We start from the raw sequence: 16049 nt of genomic DNA, 5'->3' as shown, positions 1-16049 counted from the left end.
TAACTATGTGACATACTTTCTCCATTTCTTCCAGATAGTCCAGATAGACTGGTGCCCATGCTGATGCTGAAAATGCCCAGGCTGTAGAGGGAACGAAAGTTAATCACACAGCTGTATAGGTTTTATTTGACTATTTTGAGACATAAAGCTGCAGCCATAGCCTATAGGCTTATGTTTACATTGTAGAGACAACGCTAACTGTATAATATAGTAAGGACTGGACTAATTACCAGGCAGCAGAGCCAAAGCTCATTGTAATATTTTATTATTTTCAACCATTTCTTATTTATGTTATTATTCACTCATAAGATTCTATAGAAAATATTATATTCAATACATATTGTTTGTTTATACCTCATTCTGTTCTGTATAGGTCTACTTATTCTTAGACCGACAGATGGAGCAAACTGTTTTAAAGGAGGGAGGATTGTTGTGGGAGCACGGGTGTCAGGTGTGACTGTGTGGCAATGGCAAACGGTTTACATGTCTCACGGGTCAGGTAGGAGGGCCCCTTAGCAGAATTTTGCTTAGGGCCCCAGTGAGGTCAGGACCGGCTCTGCCTATACTATATCACATTCATTACCAAGCTTAATTGTATTGAACTCATTTTAAATGGGTACTATTCTAAAAGTGTCCATTCTTTTTTTTCTCTAGGCATATCATAATATTTCAAAATACAATCGCGGGAAAACTTTGTTTTAGAGAATTACATCCAACCGGCCTCACAATCAGTATTTATCTCCCCTTTTCATAGGTTGCAGACAAGCCTGCATAGCTACGGGAAGTTGTTTTGAGTAGCGGGTGCTGAACACAAAATACAAAAAAGAAATCACCTTTATAATAAAAGCATTGCATGCATCTATGCAGATTAACACAATCCAATTCCTAATGTGATGAGCAGCCTAAGCAAAGGACAAGACTCGGTAACAGTATCACTGCAGCCTAAATTCATTTAACTCATGGCTGTTTGCAAAAACGCCTGTTGTGAACAGCACGCACATTTCTTTATAGGTTACCGCATAATTACAATGGGTTTGTGTGTGAATGAGAGAGCGAGATAAGAGGGGTGTTGTAACTAAATGAATATACGCAAGATTGTGGCTAATAAAACTGAGCACAAAAATAAACGGTTTCAATACCATTGACAGCTATGCGAGCCATTGCGGAAAAAAAACTCTGCCTTGTATCCAGCACTGGCAGGTGGAAAACTCACAGGGCCTTGCCCAGCACTGTTTTGCTTAGTGGTCTTGTAAGCCTATATGCTTGACATTATTAGGAGCAGACCTGCGAGCCATGGGTGAGAAAATGCCACCTTCCTAATCTAATATTGTTCTCATTCCCCTTTCGCCAAGTTTAGAATTGTAAAAAAAAAATAGAAAGATTCTCTACCCCCAACTTCATCGCAGGAAAACATGGTTTGGGATGAAAATCGCTATTGGTGTAAAGAGAAGACAATGAGATGGTCTTTTACTTATCAAAATTCAACAACTTGAGCGAACAGTAGCCTCTCTTATTGGCACCAGCGGGGAGCATTGTCCATATCCCCGGTGACTCTATATCACTGGGTCAGTGCCACTGGAAACATTTTTGGACAATCATTTCCTCTTCCAGGTTAGATGGACTTCATATTGTACAATTTGTATCTACCCTTTCCAAAGACCTAGATTAGATGGTTGCAAACAAGGTTGTTTTTATTGATCTGTTTGTCATTGTCAGCAGTAGCCTATAGGACTATTCTACCCTGTACATTTTTGTCACATTAAAAAAATATTCTGCCACTGTCTCCAGTGTAGAATTGTATGAAATGGGTTTTACAAACACAAAAAACATTTTATATAGCCTAGGCTTACTCTACGCCACTATAGTCTTTTTTGTGAACAGTCATTGAAGTTATATGACTAATCTACTGATCACAGGAATAGTAGGCTATCTTACATAAGTCTCCAAATGTGATGATCGATGCAAGGAATGCTTTATTTACTTTTTTTAATGGTGAAAATTTGCTTCCCCAAATTTGAAAGTCAGAGACCCGACTCAACTCAAACTAAACTGTCTATCGTACAGCAGAGCACCTATCCAACTCCAAACTCCCACAAATGAAGAGATAAGAGCATATCATGAGCACGCCGGGACCCATATATAAATATCCCATGTTTTTTTTCACTCCCTTACCCCAATCCCATGATAATTTATCTAAACAACGCAAAGTGAAAATCTTACAAGTTCTTGCAGTTTTACCATCTAATCACCCCTACTTCATGGCATGGATCAAATCATAACAGATGTCATAATTGGCAGCGCAGTTTAGGTCATAAAGGCTTCTGGGGTAACTCAAGTCAGGTTTTCAACATACTCTTGAAAATTGTAATAGAATGCACAAGGTTTAATTGGGTAGTGCAGCAGTTTTCCTCTTGTCCTGTCAATCATTGCATACCTTACAGAGCCATTTATAAATTGTCAGAAATGTCCAGATCAACTACCCCAACTAGTCAGCTAATGTTTTTTAGCCCATAGATTGTTGTAATGTTTAAGTCACTTAAACTTAAGTCACTAAAACAGTTTGTGTCATGAGCCGTGCTTATATAAATAGATGTGGTGTGCGTGCAGGGGCGGGATGTTCCCCTACACTTAAATTTAGGAACACCTGACCTACTGGATTGGAGAGGAGTTTGAGATTAAGAGTTTCAGGGATAAGCACAAAGTTCGTAATTTTTTAAAATGTATAATTAAGCGCTCCTCCTGCACACCCCTCGCCCCAGTTTCGGAACAATGCATTAGGTAGTCAGATAATTTGTGGTGTTGTTTCAGTCAACTGAAATGAAAATTCCTTTTTGTTAATTTTTTTCTGGGTCTATTTAGTCAGTTATAATCCCGTCAATTGCCACTGAAAAATAGGTGTTTGAAAAAAAAGCACAGATCCATCGCCGTGGATAAAAGCTTCTGCTAAATGGCATATAATATACAGTATATTTTGTCCATTTATCATCTGCGTATTTTGAGGTAGCTTAGAATAGATACTTTGTCAATTTGTTAACTTTTTTTTCTGTCTTTCCAAGATAGTATCAGTCAACAGGCATTAATACACACTTTTTCAAAGCAACAGTCAGTATAACAATGGGGATTTCCTACGCTCCTGTTCTTTGGCTCTCCCCTCAACCACTACTTTCAGCCAGGTATAATAGAACTTGTTGCCCATTAGACAACAGTCACTGGTTGCTGTTAATTTACAAAACTAATCTAGGAAAGGTACTCAATTTATGAAAACTACAGCAAATGTCTTCAAAATGATCATTCCCAAAGTCTGCATAGTTTTGACCAGTTCCTCTTTTAATGAGCGGCAGCCAACAACTGTATGAGCTATAACAACAAGTGTGGTTAAAAATGTACCTGAAAGTCTAGTCTGAATATTTGCAAGCACATTTTGTAAAGATTCCATCAACAAATAAAATAAGACAAATTCCCTTAAAAACTATTTTAATAAGCAGGCTGCAAATACTTTGTTAAAGAAAAAAATATTTTGTGCAACATTGTACTAACATCGGGTAACTAGATCCACACACAAAAAAATCTAATTTTAAAACAGGTTTCCTTTTTGAGAAGAGAAGGTTCATTGATGGGTAGACCTATCTTTTAGGCCAGTTATGATGGAATCCTCTGCAAGATGAATAAAGAAAACCAACACAGTGATATTAGTACAACAATCAAAACTGGAATTGTGATAGAAAATTAATATGCACGTCACAATGGTAAAATGTAAACTGGAGATACCCGCCATTTTCTAGCAAAAGTAGAAGAGATTGTTAACTGTAAACAGTTTTAGGTGGCTAGCTAAACACCATGCCTAATTGTGGCTAAGCAATTAACTTATTTACTGTTAATTAGCCACAGCAAATATCTTTGCGAGCAAGTGCGATGGTGTCTCCAAAACAGCAAGCATGGATCTTGTTACCTTTCGGATTTTCCACCAAAAAAGGACATACTTCGGTTTCCAGCACAGGCATTCGATTTTTGTGCTTTTGCATTTTTCTACAGAAACCAAAAGGAATGTTCACTTGATATTACAATAGCCATGAGAACTGTTACTTTTCCACAAATATCTTGCCAGCGTTAAAGGTAGACTTAGCAATATGACATTGAATGCACAATGTACACACAGTGGGTTAATTTGGCAAATGTCATAATTATAACTTGATGTTAACAATACCTTTTTCCTGGGTTCATGACCTTGTCTGTCTGGATCAAACTGTTTACCATCATTTCCTTTGGCCCCTAGAACATCACAAAATTATTTATTTCACCACATATAATGAGAAAGGAAGGTCATGTGTGGAGATGCAAAATAATCGCATCAACCAACTACAAATATCATGACCAAAGTCAGATAGAACATAAACAAATACATGTGGTTGCGTACCAGCAAAGACTTTGAAATCTGACTGGCTGTAGTCATATGGTTTGAAAACTAGAGGTGTTGTAGAGTCCTCGTTTTTCTTCACAGCAGCTTTCATTAGTTTCTTGTTAGGTTTTGGGGTCGACTCTCCTGTCTCACTGGCAACCCTCTCCCTTTTCTTTCCTCCTGGTTTTATAGATTCCTGATGGAAATGTAAACACAATGTAATGAGATAACTTGCCTGCACAGAATTGAAAATGTTTTCTTATAGCTCTGAAGAAATGTGAAAACTACTCACTGAAGCTTGCTGGCGCACAGTCGCAACATTTTGAAGTGATTCCTGGTAGCTCTGCTTGGCCTTCTTCCTTTCCTCTGTAGGACAATATATCTCGCAATATTCACAAAGGATGGTTTGAAATAACTTTAGAAAGTTAATTTGAATCAAGTCAAGTACACCACACCTGCTACTGCCTTTGCCTCTTCCTTCGCTTTCTTTTTGGCCTCTACCTCCTTCTGCTGCTGTTCCACACTCTGCAGCTTCCATCTATTACTGATCTGTTGAAACATAGTGGATAATATAACACAAGCAGGACAAATGAAGTTCGACAGTTCCAACTTCAAGATAATATTGACCATCTTCGAGGTCAGATTTCAGTGGCATAATTTCTGCCACAATCATTATGTACAAATATCAATGAATTAAATACCTCATATATTTTCGTAGAGGGGTCGAACTTAGCATTTTTGGAGATATGGATGTCATTTGACGGTAGATACTAAAAACAAGAGGATGCATTATAGCAACACAAACAAAACACATTATTGGTTAACCACGCATTACCAGGTCAATGCATCTTACCATTCGGAAAGGGTTCTGAAATGACTCGACAACCCTGCATGCTTTCTGTTGAGCCACTGTGAGGTGACCAGGGTCTTTGACGGTGTCCTCCTTCAAAAGAAGCACAAAACACGCAAGTCACCAACCGAGATCATTACAGTCACATTTCAAACAGTCTTATAACAGACAACAAATCTGAGCGGTGTACTGTAGTGTACCATTCATTCATGGGCCAAAACACAACCAGACATCATAGTTCTTACCTCAAACAATGTGATTTTCGCTGAAACTACTAGACCCATCATTTTATGCATGTCAACCTCCTCTCCCTGCTCCTCTTCAGAAAAGAGTGCCCCCTTTTTGGTTGAGAGTTCTGAAAGTAGACGCAAAGTACATTTTCATTTGTTTAATTAACTATAGCCAAGGACAACATAATTAATGTTAACAATGGACTTAAGATATATCTTACCATCTGGGGTAAAGCTGGGGATATCACTTTCAGAGACTCTGGATGTATCATGAGGACCAAAAAGAGGAATTTCTGGCTGCAAAAATAACCAATGCATGGCACTTCAGATAGGCAGTTTTGCTCATAAATGACCTGTGAAAATGTATAACCAAGTGGATGTGGTATCAATTAACTAGTTTTACAAACCTTTTTTATGGGCGTGAGTGTTTTCTTCTTGTCAGCCACAATTTCAGCCTATATACACACACACACAGAAAACATTGATTAAAGTGAAATCCATGGTATAAAACGCAGTGGGCAAACTACATGCCCTCCATGACACCTACAGCACCCGATGTGACAGAAAGGCCAAAAAGATCATAAAGGACAACAACCACCCGAGCCACTGCCTATTAACACCACTACCATCCAGAAGGCAGGTCAGTACAGGTGCATCAAAGCTAGGACGGAGAGACTGAAAAACAGCTTCTATCTCAAGGCCATCAGACTGTTAAAACAGCAGTCACTAATTCAGAGGCTGCTACCTAATTTGAGACCTAATCACTGGCCACTTTAATAAGTGGATCACTAGTCACTTTAAACAATGTTCACATAGCTTACATTACTCATATCATATGTATATACTGTTTTTTATACCATCGTTTGCACCTTGCCTACGCCGCCCTGCCATCACTCATCCATATATTCACCCTTTTAGATGTGTGTATTGGATAGTTGTTGGGGAATTGTTAATTACTTGTTATATATTACCGCACTGTCGGAACTAGAAGCACAAACACTTGCATTAACATCTGCTAACATCATCTGTATGTTACCAGAAAAATCTGATTTTATTAGAGTACCTTTATTCACTAGTTACTTATTTGACACTATAACAGCATCAAGTCACCCAAACCAAGATGTGTCAGGCTGGTTAGCGAGGTTGTCATCATTGAAAATAGATAACTCAATTAATTCAGGTAGTTGATTGAGGTTAAATGTAGTAAACAATCAACACTGCCCCTAGGCATGTCTCACCTTGAGAAGGGGCATCTCCCGGGCCTGCTGCACCAATAGGTGGAGCTCGTTGACCTGCTGCCGCACCAATGGTGGGACAGGGTTACAGCAAGCGATGATGCCTTGAGGCTCTCTGGTAGAAGAAAAACAGATGGGGATTGTTTAACATGGTATTAATGTTTGTGTGTGTGCATGTATACAGGTGTGTGTTTTTTGGGGGGACCGGCATCTCAACTTACTTGGGCAGGATGTCAGAGATCTTAATCATCATATGATTGGGCAGGACATATCTGAAACACATGGCAAGCACGTTTAAATAAAAGTCATATACTTAACAAAAACCCTTGCCATTTTCATTATTTCTATCTCAGTTTGAGATGAATCAGGTGATTTTATATATCAAGCAGTGTGAGGTGCTTACTGGGGAAAAAGGGCAGCAAATTGAAAAACAGTTGTATGTAGCAGACAGTATAAAGCTGGCTTTCATAGACCAACTTCACAATCCAAACCAAATACTCTTGAGCATCAGGATCCTAAGCGAGCAAATGACAAATGGGTCCATGGGCAAGACCCTCCCTACCCAGTGCTCTCATCCTCCTGTCTGGCCAGCTTGTCCCTCCAGCCGTACAGCAGTCGGAAGGCAGTTAGCTGCTGCGTGTTGAACGCCTTCTTCTGCTTCCTCAGCAGGTCCATGTAGGAGTCCTCGGTGAAGAGCGGCTTCATGTATTTCTGCAGAGAGGGGTTTTCACTGTTATTGTCTGAACAAGTTAACAAGGGAATTAGGCCTAGGTGGTGCGGTAATGTTCAGTCGCGCTATTCAGCTCGAGAAGTGTACCTTCAATGAGATGTCTTTGCTTTTGTGCCAGACCATCTGCAGCAGGGCAGGCTGCCCATTGCCCACTTCCCACAGGTCCACCCTCAGCCGATCGTAGACATAGAGGAGGTAGTGGGTATCTGCCCGGGCATACTGAAACATCTCATCTGGCAAAGGCCTAGGGAAAATCAAAAGCAATTCAATCAAATCATATTTTGCTCCCAGGCCAACATGAACAGCTTTAAGTGAAAACTATTTAGTACACATTCATGAACAATCAGAGCACACATGAACATCCACAACATCAAAGTGCATAATAGAGGGTTAGCGAAATGACATTACCGTATTCTCCAGTCTGCCAGTTGGTAGCGTTTGTCAGAGTCCACGTTGCAGAACAGCTTAAGCAAGTGGTCAAGCGAGTGCCTGCCCAGGTTAAGGGTACGTGACGCCTGGTGAGTGTCAAACATGTTGACAATGTAAAGGCCCAAATCCTTTTGCAGCCACTCAATATCAGAGTCTGCACCATGGAAAACCTGCGAAAGCCATATAAACCTACATTAGTGACTCAAATTCTAGGCTATACTGAAGTTTCTGTAAAATGAAATGCTAAGCCTGCTACCATTGCCATTATTTGGCATTGGGCTGTGAAATACAAAATGTGCTTAGACAACCAGGCAATGACCTTGACGATGGCGGGATCTGTGAAAGCCTCATTGAGTATGTACAGCTCACTACGCAGCTCCAAGGTGTCTATAATGAAGTCTTCATCCCGTGTTGAAATCTGCATCAGGCAGGTGATGCCCAAAAAACTTCTGTAGGAGTGGTGCTAAGAGAGAAGATACACATGATTCAACAGAAAATCCAGGTTGGGTAGGACAGATGAGAGGTCACAAAAGGCTAAAACTAGCAAGAGTTAATTTTCCCCATCTTTAAAGCTTAGTTGTTTGAGGTACAATTTATATTGTCTCAGACAGAGGAACGTGTAAAACCCTCAATTGTACCTCCAGATCTACTGCAAACTCTGACGTCTTGGCCAGTTTCTCGTTTACTGCCACCAGATCCTCCAGAGTGTCAATGAATGAGCACTTTGTCTCAGCAAGTGGTTTGTACATCTGAAAAATCAAAACACAGAAAATGAAGTCTGGCATCAATTGAGAAAATGTATTATACAAAAAAAAAAAAAAAAAAAAGTGCTTATTTGTGCCAGAGGCGAACTTGACTAATATTAGCTTTCAATAAAGATATCCAACAGCTTTCAATAAAGATATCCAGCAATGTCAAGGTCAACAAAGTGTCAGGCATCATGGTCAAAATGCTTCATGACCGTGTCAAAGTGTATTTAGCTATTCAAAAATAAAAGTGACACCGGATGGACTTGACAAGGTCTCAGGCATGATAATGCACATTTTTGTTTGTAGTAAAGTAGCCCAATGTTGCAGGTTTTGATTCATATATTATTGTAATCTGCAAAAAGTGCCTCTGAGGTATTTTCAAGTGAAAATATTGGACTTTATTTTCTATGTACTTTTTTAAAAAAATGTATTGACTCTCCCCTTTAACTGCCCCTAATACAGGGATGCAAACTAGACACCTTTTGGCGAAATTCGCCGTTTTGAATCCAAAATAGTTTGGGGGGGGGGGGCGGCTTTGGATGACGACTGGCTGTATGCGAACGAGTTTGGAGCAATACTGGGTGTATCTAAGCCAATCGTTCACATAACAGAATGCAGCACGTGACTGAAGAGAGAAGCGACAACCAATTAGCTAGTTACAACATCAGCGCGCACTCGGAAAGAGGCGATAACGAAGAGGTAGGTGAGAAGCCTGACCACGGAGACCGGGGTGAGAAGGTGATCCAGCGTACTTCATGAGCTGTAACCGAAAACTGGCATTTAGAAAGTTTGAGGTGAGGGAGAAAGTGTGGTGGAACAAGTATTGTTAGCATTATTAAGTATCTTGCTAGCTGGATCGAATTATCCGTTATAGCTTGCCAGAGAAATGTTGAGCAAGTTTAGCCAACTGAACTGATCAAATAATTTAGTTTATGATGTGAAAATAAAGTCAGACAGCTAACGTTAGCTAGCTAATGTTACAACATCAGATGAACCAACGTTAGTAACCTAACCAATTCGATCTAGTATGAACTGGTAACGTTATACCACTCCTTGCCGTTCATCAAGTTAGAACGCGTTAGTTGCTTACTGGACCCGGGCAATCTGAAATGTTAACTAGCTAACGAACTATCTACTATCTGTGAACTAATGTTTTCCCTCTACAGTACAGCAAGTTAATTTTCAGAATGAGAGAATTGTGTGAAAATGAGGCATTGCTTGTTAAACAGTTAGTGTCGCTGGAGCTGGCTTAAGCTGGATGCCACTATAGAGGTGAAAGGACCACCACATTTTCCCCCTTTCTCAATACAGTGGATAAAAAGGGGTATAGCGGGTGTATTCTCTGCCTGAAAGAGATCAATTATTTCAACAAAGGGTATCATGCTCCGCTGGCACATTGTACACTTTCTGCCTGTGGAAATCTGTTCTACAATGTAATAATGTGCAGTAGCCCAAAGATATTGCTTTTGTTGTTTTCAACTTGACAGTAACACTTGTGAGTGAGGGGGGATTATTACATTTTTTACTCAGTGAACTTTATTTTTGCACACATGTAGCCTTGTGCACTTGATCGATGGCCACTATAATAGAGCAAAAAATAGAATGCCTCTGTTTCTTTATTTCTACTTAAGATGTTTTTCCCCCAAGTGCAATATTTAGATGTGTGTGGTCACAAGCATTCGATTATAAAGGCTGTCATGGCTAACAGCAAAATCAGTGTATTGTTTTTTTCTTAACTTGAGTGCCATTTGCAATAAAGTCGAGGAAACAAATAATTGGAATGCTTTCCTTACATTTTTTAAAGCTGTGAGTTAGGTTCACATTAACCACTTTATTTTACACAGATTGATCATGTAGATAAAATATTCTTTGTTTAATTAGTTAACCTGCATTTCCCCCTAGAAGAGATTTTTTTTGCATGTTTCAGTGCAAAAAATAAGAAAAGTAACCTTTTTGGGCCCTCACCAGTTTGCATCCCTGCTAATAGTCCAAGTTTGCCAACACAACAGTGGTGGGCCTGATAGTAGACGAGACAGGGAGCAGGTGAGAGCACTTGCAGTGGAAAATGACATCTCCCTCAATGTCAGCAAAACCAAGGCGATCGTGGACTACCGGACACAGGAGGGGACACCCCCAACCTCCATCAACAGGTTGCAGTAGAGGGTCAAAAGATTCAAGTTCCTTGGCATACACATCACAGAGGACCTGACATGGACCAATCACACAGACAGTGGTGAACGCACAACAGCACCTCTTCAACTTCAGGCAACTGAACTTTGCATGGAACCTCGGATCCTCAAGAAGTTCTATAGCCGCACCAATGAGCATCTTGACCGACTACATCACTACATGGTAGGGAAACTGCACCGCACACAACCGCAAGGCTCTACAGAGGGTGGTGAGGATGGCTTTACACATCACCGGGGGCAGGCTCCCTACCCTCCAGGACATTTATAGCATCCGGTATCTGAGGAAGGCCCGGAAGATCAAGGACTTCAGTCACTCGGGCCATGGACAGTTAACTCTTACCATCTGACCAACAGGCTCTGAGACAGCTTCTACTACCAGGCCATCAGACAGCTAACCCTAGCTGTCTACCTGCTCAGACCTGCACCATAGAGACTATTTGCACTGACTCTCCACTCAAGCACACAACCACAAAGTCAACACTGCTGTTCTATTTTATACTATTTATTCAACTGCGCGACCAAAACACTATCCAGTTTATATTTGTATACAGTCATACTTGTCATGGCACATTAATTTGTACTGTATATACTATTGTGCACATATCAGTTATAATACTATGTATATACCTCATTTTTATTTGACCTTTGTATATTATTGATATTGTATTGCAATGTTGAGTGAGCTAGCACAAACACACTACCGTACTTTTATATCTGCAGTGAACTGTGTATGAGACTAACAATTAGATTGAGTCCGTTAAGAGTCAACTTGAGCAAAGTGAGGTGTATAATCATTGATCTACAAATAATATTCCCTGCTAAATAATAGGTTTTGTGCGATCATCAAGATTCACAGAGCCTCCCCTGACTCAGGCAATCCGCTCACCAAACACACACACAACCAGACATTGATTGGAGACATCTTGTGTAAATAACATTTCCTCTGACCTTTTACCTGCAGCAACACTAGCAAGATAATGCTTGAAATACCGGTAACTGCAGTGTCTTATTTTATCGCTCAAAACGCAGGATCCTAGTTATGACGCTATACCTCAAATAAAGTGTTAACCAAACCATTTACCTGGGGTTCAGGCTTGGACAGAAGATTCTCGGGTAACGCAAGGTGATCCAGTTCGTATTGGTATGGGTGAGCGAACCTATGGACGAAAAATGATAGCAATGTCAGATGGGATGTTAGCACATTTCAACCTTAGAACAAGAGAGTACATCGACTTAGAATGTCTTACATGTCTTCTACATGCTCCTGAGTTCTCTGCTGGTGAATGAAATCAGCCAGGGCGGCAGGGACATCCAAATCCTCTGGTCTCTCTTTGCGAATGTGTTTGTTGGTAAAATCTACAACAGGAAAGACGGAATCAATGGACATCTTCACCGCACTTCATTATTGCATGTACAATTTATTTAATTGGTACTTTTTAGTAAATCATTTTGTATTTTTGGCAACTACATGGAACACAATCAATTATATTGGGTAATACAATGCTGATGTGTAATTTCTAAATACCAGGAAAGTGTTGGCACAAAAATATGTTACAACTGAATTTATTTGAAACTATGGCAAACGCGACCTACATGAAGGAAGTGGTTTTATTGCATTGGGCTTGACGAAGATCTTTGGAGTAAACGGTGTGTTGCTATTGTCAACTTTTTCACGGAATTTCAACTGAGGTCTGGTGACGTTTTTGGCTTGGAGGAGTCGGAATGTCTCTGAACTACGTCCAGAACCAGAGTCACCCCCCTGTTCAATAAAGACAAAAAACAATCAATAATAATACCATACCATTCCAAACAACGTTATAAACATTAACTTTTCATTAGATGTGGACATTTTTATCTCCACTTCCTACCGCCAAAAGGACAACCGGTAAAGTACACTAGCTTTCAAAAGTTTGGGGTCACTTATAAATGTCCTTGTTTTTTGAAAGAAAAGCACATTTTAGTCCATTGAAATAACATAAATTGATCAGAAATACAATGTAGAAATTGTTAATGTTGTAAACGACTATTGTAGCTGGAAACGGACGATTTTGAATGGAATATCTACTTAGGCATACAGATGCCCATTATCAGCAACATCACTCCTGTGTTCCAATGGCACGTTGTGTTAGCTAATCCAAGTTTATCATTTTAAAAGGCTAATTGATCATTAGAAACCACCTTTGAAATTAAATGTTATCACAGCTGAAAACCGAGGCGTTTTTCTCAAACTAGACATTAATGTACTTGTCCTCTTGCTCAGTTGTGCACCGGGGCCTCCCACTCCTCTTTCTATTCTGGTTAGGGCCAGTTTGCGCTGTTCTATGAAGGGAGTAGTACACAGCGTTGTACAAGACCTTCAGTTTCTTGGCAATTTCTCACATGGAATAGCCCTCATTTCTCAGAACAAGAATAGACTGACTAGTTTCTGAAGAAAGTTCTTTGTTTCTGGTCATTTTGAGCCTGCAATCGAACCCACAAATGCTGATGCTCCAGATACCCAACTAGTCTATAGAAGGCCAGTTTTATTGCTACTTTAATTAAAACAGTTTTCAGCTGTGCTAACATAATTGCAAAAGGGTTTTCTAATGATCAACGAGACATAAAATTATAAACTTGGATTAGCTAACAATGTGCCATTGGAACACAGGAGTGATGGTTGCTGATAAATGGAGATATTTCATTAAAAAGAATCTGCCGTTTCCAACTACAATAGTCATTTACAAAATGAATGTTTACACTAGATTTGATCAATTTGATGTTATTTTAATGGACAAAAAAATGTGCTTTTCTTTAAAAAACAATGACATTTCTAAGTGATCCCTAAACTTAGGAACGGCAGTGGATGTTTAAATGTTTTTCAACATTCTGTCTGGTAGAGATTGCATCTTTTTTTACAGCGACTTCTTTCAGACTGATATGTATGGAGTAACCATGATAACAGTTGTGATGTTTAGACAATAGTTCTGAAAGGTTTGTTATTTTGTGGCCCCTGTGCCAAGAAGCTTTGTTTCTGCACCTTACGATTCCAACTGGATACGACGATCTTAGGGGGCTGAAAACCTGCGGGCATGACAGGTTGCTGGCTTCTGTTGACTCCGGCAGCATCATCAAGCAGAATACCCTGAAAATCAATTTTTAAAAAGTGTTGACTTCAGAATAATTCCCAAAATAATGGGGAATTAGAAAAGTCATTAGTTCAGAATATGCTGCCACTTTGGTATACATACCACTTTCTCAAGAATGACATCATTGGAATCAACCACCAAGTCAAATCTTTCCTCCAACCCCGTCAGTTTGTTGCGGTCTCTCATGTGAGCTCTGCAGCCATGGTGGTGCATTATCTGACTCATACTGACCATGGGAAGAAAAAGACAAACATGTTGGGAAGATAGTGCATGAGCGACTTATGCCAACCATTTTTCTTGGCAGCAATGTCAAACTGTTGGCCCGACCACAGCCAAGGGCCATTTTCTTATGTAGAGACCTTAGCTGTGGTATATTGGCCATATACCACAAATACTCAGGGTGCCTTATTGCTATTATAAACTGGTTACCAAAGTAATTGGAGCAGTAAAAATAAATAAAAATTATACCCGTGGTATATGGTCTGATATACCATGACTGTCAGCCAATCAGCATTCAGGCCTGATGATGTGAAGAGGCTCATAATAATGACTGGAGTAAATGGAATGGTATCAAACGTATGGAAACCATGAGTTCGATACCATTTCATGAATTCCATTCAAGTCATTACTATGATCCCATCCTCCCCACTTATGGCACCTGCACCTCCTGTGAAATAAAGCAATGCATTACGGGGTTACAAATTATTACTCACCAATGCAACAGTCCATCTCCTTGAGTTTCACAGAATTCTTGAAATCCCGGGAAGCTGCGATATAAGTCATATTCATCCCCTACTTGCGGTAGACTGGCAGATGCCTTAGTAGCTGCTACGACAGTGCCCAGTCCATACTATAGAAGAGAAAGGGTAAGGATTAGTCAAAGTTAAAATTACCTTTATGCATAATGCAGCTAGCTAGCGTCACCAAAGATGGATATACTGACAAGCTACATGGTTAAATGCTACTAGCCTCATACCATGAATAGCAATCTCAGACAACTCCGAAAGGGTTTTTTCTCAGTTTCCGGGATGTCACGTGTCTTACTTACAGCAGTACACTCTTAACTACTTAAGCATTGCGAAACTTCTATTTGAGTAAATAAACCAACCTCACGTAGAAAATAAGTCATACATATTGTTGTTGTTGTTGACCCAATGTGATATTCTCATTGACTTCTACACAAAATATCCTTGCTTGTCGAAACAACTCCACCTGCTGGTGGCTGAGGGAGACAGGTTTTACGCTGAGTTGGGCCTCTCTGGTATTACTGTGTGAGGATTCTCGCTAGCGAGAAGTGAAACCTGGCGTGACCATCCTGAACACCAGAGACAAAGCTCTTGCTTATGTTGTGTACAAATTATTTTTTGTTAGAATCCATGTTAAAGCATTAGTTAGGCTTGCTAACGTAGCTGAAGCTACTATTACGAGACATATAGCTAGTTAGCTAACGTTAGCTGTTCCACGTTTTACATGCTGCAGACACAGTACAACTCGTTAGTCAGCTCACTACCTTCACAAATGCATCCACATCCTTGAAACCGGGACAAAATTCGTTGTCCACACCAGCTGGGTCTTCGTTAACAGATTGATTATTATTTTGTTTGTCACTGTTTGAAGAATCCATCTCTAATTTCTGTACATGCGAGTGGCAGGAAACAACCGCGCTTGGTTTTTCTTCTTCACCGTTGGGTTTTATGGGTAACACTAACATTAGATGAGCAATAGCGCCACTAACCGGACTGGAGTATAGAGCAGCGACAGAACGCACCATATTTTAGTTGTTTTGAGTAACTTTGAAAAATATATATAGCATATATCACTCACATACAATTAAAACCCCCCAAATGACTAGAGTGCCCTTAGTAAAATAACCCTAAAATTGTTTGTCCTGTCCCCCATCTCCCACTGCTCAATAGCCTATGATCTATCAACTTGCACCCACCCTGTGTTGGCACTACTGTGAACTGCACAAATATTTTATTACGCTTTGTGTAGGCATAGGTTAATTAAAGGGCGGGCCTATTTTTGCGGACCCTGCATTCTATTTCTCTCCTCACACAAGTCCACACGGCTGTTGTAATTAGAAGATTGTACCAGCGGATGGCAGTGTTCATCT

The 16049-nt window shown here is 40.0% G+C and overlaps 1 protein-coding gene across 1 annotated transcript; it reads right to left on the bottom strand.

The window, feature by feature from the left end:
* Nucleotides 1-3306: 3306 nt before the first annotated feature.
* On the bottom strand, nt 3307-15644 carry exosc10 (exosome component 10). Its single transcript, XM_021616098.3, has 25 exons — nt 15444-15644; nt 14647-14783; nt 14036-14159; nt 13825-13929; nt 12402-12567; nt 12056-12164; nt 11890-11965; nt 8509-8619; nt 8190-8333; nt 7850-8040; nt 7529-7685; nt 7274-7422; nt 6933-6983; nt 6715-6826; nt 5884-5931; nt 5698-5773; nt 5492-5601; nt 5250-5339; nt 5098-5166; nt 4852-4945; nt 4689-4762; nt 4415-4592; nt 4205-4269; nt 3950-4026; nt 3307-3654 (listed from the first exon to the last, which is right to left on the bottom strand). The coding sequence occupies exons 1-25, from the start codon at nt 15642-15644 to the stop codon at nt 3624-3626; spliced, it is 2745 nt and encodes a 914-aa protein (XP_021471773.3). The 3' UTR covers nt 3307-3623.
* Nucleotides 15645-16049: the final 405 nt, after the last annotated feature.

This window comes from Oncorhynchus mykiss, chromosome 9, assembly GCF_057628025.1.
Source record: "Oncorhynchus mykiss isolate SJ-2025 chromosome 9, ASM5762802v1, whole genome shotgun sequence".
In the NCBI taxonomy this organism is placed as follows: Eukaryota; Metazoa; Chordata; class Actinopteri; order Salmoniformes; family Salmonidae; genus Oncorhynchus; species Oncorhynchus mykiss.
Note: the sequence above shows the minus strand (reverse complement) of the source record. Positions and strands in the feature narration are given on the sequence as shown.

Excerpts from the sequence above, each read along its gene's own strand:
- exosc10 (XM_021616098.3), bottom strand. The coding sequence starts at position 15,644 with ATGTTAGTGTTACCCATAAAACCCAACGGTGAAGAAGAAAAACCAAGC. Across the intron at positions 8,334-8,508 it reads AGTTTGCAGTAGATCTGGAG|CACCACTCCTACAGAAGTTT; the intron begins GTACAATTGAGG and ends CTTCTCTCTTAG. Across the intron at positions 6,827-6,932 it reads ATCTCTGACATCCTGCCCAA|AGAGCCTCAAGGCATCATCG; the intron begins GTAAGTTGAGAT and ends TTCTTCTACCAG.